The sequence below is a fragment of the Henckelia pumila genome, chromosome 4, assembly GCF_033568475.1.
Source record: "Henckelia pumila isolate YLH828 chromosome 4, ASM3356847v2, whole genome shotgun sequence".
NCBI classification, from domain to species: Eukaryota; Viridiplantae; Streptophyta; class Magnoliopsida; order Lamiales; family Gesneriaceae; genus Henckelia; species Henckelia pumila.
Genome location: NC_133123.1, coordinates 165,374,936 through 165,378,887, shown reverse-complemented (window position 1 = coordinate 165,378,887; position 3,952 = coordinate 165,374,936). Strand labels below are relative to the sequence as shown.

General features: G+C 37.8%; 1 protein-coding gene across 1 annotated transcript; it reads right to left on the bottom strand.

The window, feature by feature from the left end:
- Positions 1 to 1,797: 1,797 nt before the first annotated feature.
- On the bottom strand, positions 1,798 to 2,743 carry LOC140894326 (probable methyltransferase At1g29790). The gene has a single exon (XM_073302824.1). It carries the CDS (start codon positions 2,741 to 2,743, stop codon positions 1,871 to 1,873), a length of 873 nt encoding a protein of 290 aa, XP_073158925.1. The 3' UTR covers positions 1,798 to 1,870.
- Positions 2,744 to 3,952: the final 1,209 nt, after the last annotated feature.

Genomic DNA, 3,952 nt, shown 5'->3' with positions numbered 1-3,952 from the left:
TATCCTAATATTAACTAAACAGTCCCCGGCAACAGCGCCAAAACATACCATCCACTTGCAATCTTACATTGCCCATTCCAGTCACTGCCAAGCTTTTATTGTTGCCTATCTTCACCGTATCGGCAAAATTTTCATCAAGATGGATGAAGTATTCCTTATTTCCACACATGTGATTGCTGCATCTTGAATCAAGGAACCATGTATCAACTTTATTGTCATCCTTCGCATCCAAAAATGTCATCAACAACATTTCCTCTTGAGTTTCAACATAGTTTACTTCGTTGCTTGAACATTCCCATTGAAAATGTCCTAGCTTGCGACATTTGTAGCATTCTACAGTGACTTTGTCAAAACTCTATCTCCCTCTGCCCCTTCCTCTTCCTCGATAACTACCTCGGCCTCGACCTTTTGCACTGGATTGTTCCCCAAAAGAATTCTTCAAGGCTTGTGCTTCCTCAGCCAAAGAATTCATGTTGATCCACTGCTCATGTACCAATAAACTGCTCTTCAATTCATCAAAAGTTAAAATGCTTGTGTCTTTAGATTCCTCAATGGAACACAAAACATAATTGAACTTTGAGGTCATGGATCTCAAAATTTTTGAGACCACTTCATCATCTGTCTTTTTCTCTCCATTTGCATTCATCTTATTTATTATTGTGAGAATGCGAGCAAAGTATTCATTGAAAGATTCACCAGTTTTCATTTCGAGAATCTCAAACCCTTTTTGTAGAGCTTGCAAATGTGCGTTTTTCACCCTTGTTGCACCTTGAAATTTCTGCTTCATAGAATCCCATATGCTCTTAGATGTATCCTTATTAAGGATCGTTTCAAGGATTGAGCGATCTAGAGCTTGAAACAGATAATTCTTAGCCTTCAAATCTTTTACCTTTTGATCCTCAACAAGTTTCTTCTTTGCCTCTGTTGAGGCTCCACCTTCTGCTGCTGCAGGTACCCCTTTCTCGACTATGATCCAATATTTTTTAGATCGCAGAAAATTTTCCATGAGCATTGCCCAGTGGTCATAGTGTCCCCATCAAATTTTGGTACAGCCGGTTGCACAAAAGAGCTTTCAGTTGCCATCCTCAATCACTGATTCACGTAGAGAGCTGCTGCTTTCTAATTTAAATCAGGTCTTGTGAGAGGGCTCTGATACCATATGTTGAAAGAGAGAGAAAAGAAAATAAAAAAAGAAAATTGGAACTTCTTTCTTGTATTATTGAATGAGGAAAAATGGCTATATAAAGCCGTACATAAACAGAAAATAGAAAGAAATGGAGTCCACTACTCCAACAATTTTTGAATAAGTCTGACAGCTAAGTGTCCCTAAAGAAACGAGATTTATTAACTGAACTACCAAATAAATAAACTAATTAATTTTAAGCAAATCCCAACTTTCAGATTGACATTTGTTTTTTTATCGGGCCTACCCGTCTCATGGATTGAGATCCGTGAGACGATCTAGTTTTTGTCTTTGATATATAGTGTAGTCTTCATTATTGTTGCCGGTCATGTTCTTATTTTTCTCGTCACCATTGTTTTCCATGACTAATATAATTGATTTTTTCCAATGTTACGATGACAATTTCATTGCATCTCATCATGCATTTCTGACAGTTTTATGTTTTTAATTTGATGGAAGTTTTGTCTAATAGATTTGTTTGTTATATCTGAACATAATCTACTCGCGCGTCTATTTTTCTCTAGACTAGAATTATGTACCTAATGAGAATAAATTTAAGGAGACAAGACTTGAACAAAAGCTGGGCTGAAGGATTTAGCAAATATTGATGATCATAACACAACAGAACAAACTCGATCTGCACATAAAACACGAACAAGATATTGGAAATCAGTACTGTTCCTAGCTCTAATTTGCAATCTCATCATTGAAAAGTACTCTTTGTTTCCTCATGAATGAAGTGGCTGGTTTCTCCAACAAAGCAGAAAAATACCACTCATTCTTCTCAATCCCACGGTCCAGCTTCCTTCCAACATTCCATCGAACTTTTCTGAATCCGACGCGGTCGAACATCGGAACGTAAGTCGCGTTCAGCTGCGGCCCCAGGCAGAAGAACCTGTCGACCCAAAACAGGCCACCAGGCCTCAATATCCTATATACATCATACAGAATGAACTCCAGCATAGTCTCCGGGATCCAGTTGCTCAGAACGTGCATCGAATGGATGATGTCAAGGGTGTTATCGAAGAAAGGAAACCTCTGAGAAACAGTTACGTGCATTGGCACCAATCCACGAGATGCAATGAAGCTGTTGAATGGACCATCGAAGTTCATTGAAGTTGTGATGATGGTCACATTTCTCTCCTTCATTCTTGCAGCGAAACTCCCTGTCCCCCCTCCGATATCCAGCCCGATTCTTATCGTGCCCCGTGGTTTTAAACCAAGAATTTGATCAATCCCATAATCTATTCCTCCGTTGTCAAAAAGCCATCTTGTTTTCTCCCTACCTTGTAAGTCGAAGCAATCTTTACAGTCATAGCTTTCTTTTTCCATGTATCTGTTGACTAAACATTTGTAGTTTTTGCAAGTGTAGGGGTCCCAAATAAGGCTTGTATCTGGTGGAATGGACCACATGCTCTCTGGCAAAGGCGTCGGCTCGATATAACCAACCGGGGGCTTAGGGTGGCAACGCCTCCTAGGAAGTGGCTCACACCCTTTAAGCATGAGTTTCTGCGCAGAAACGTCGTCCACGGGACACTCCCCTCCAATAACATACGACATGTATTTCGACAAGTCGTCCTTGTGCTTCAAGCATGCCCCACCAACTGAAGAATAGACCGTGTCCGATCCCATTTGTGGGGTGAATCCTAGCGGAAGCTTGTGCGAGCCTAAGGAAAGTTTGGCCTCATTGGATATATCGGTAAGAAGATCGTCGTACTTGGAGTTTCCTCTGACGACGTCTATGTTGACACGGGATAGTTGAGACGAGAGAGTCTGGATCAGTGAATTGGCGGACTTGAGTTTCTGGCTCAAGTTTTCGAGCTCAAACCGAGTGGCGAAGAGCTCGTCTTGCGTGGCATTTAGCTTGATCAAGAGATTACTGGTTGTGGAGTCCCAAATTGGGAGAGAAAACTGTTTGGAAAATCTTGAAATGGGGTCTTGCAAATTGGAGTAAGAACCAGTGACAATGAAGATTGTGAGGAGGTTGGTTACTATGAGAAGCAATAGTATTTTGAGCTTGTATATGATTTGAGCCTTTTGGTATGCTTGGTTTTTGGTAGAGTCTTCACTTCCCATCACTTTACCTTGCTTTGGATATAAGGCAAATCAAGAAATTGGTGCTTGTTAGGTATATATATATATATATTATTTATAGAACAAGAATTTTCTAAAAAAAAAAAAAAATTTAACATATTATTGTGAGGTCAATTTACGATATATTTACCATGCACGATCAAGTAATTTTTTAATGAATTTTTTTCGGAAGCTTATTTTTGTAAAATTATAACCTTCAAACATCAAACGAAGTACAAATAATCAAAATAAAGATTATATTTATATTTTTGTATACAAGAAATGTCAACCATATAATAGTATACACAAGTCCTCGAACAAAACAACATTAATTAATCTCGTGATTATAATATATGGTCTCAGTCATTTTGTCATGTTACGTGCCGCTTTAGACGTTCGAGGGTTAGTTTATAGATGAAATCATGAAAAAAATGTTTCTTTTATTTTAAAAATAAATTATTAGTTTTTCTTAAAAAAATGAATTGCTCATTTTAGAGGAAATTAATATCTACGTACTTTGTTAATCCTAAACTATTGCGTTTATAACTGTTTATAACACATGTGAACATCACTCTTTTAAGTTTTGAGACGAGAATTCATATTTAAATCTCAATTATAACCGATTCTTCTCAAAAAAAAAAAAAAACGGTTTATATATATCCAAAACTGATTCAAAGCTTTAAATATTTTTTGTAC

Excerpts from the sequence above, each read along its gene's own strand:
- LOC140894326 (XM_073302824.1), bottom strand. The coding sequence starts at position 2,743 with ATGTCGTATGTTATTGGAGGGGAGTGTCCCGTGGACGACGTTTCTGCG.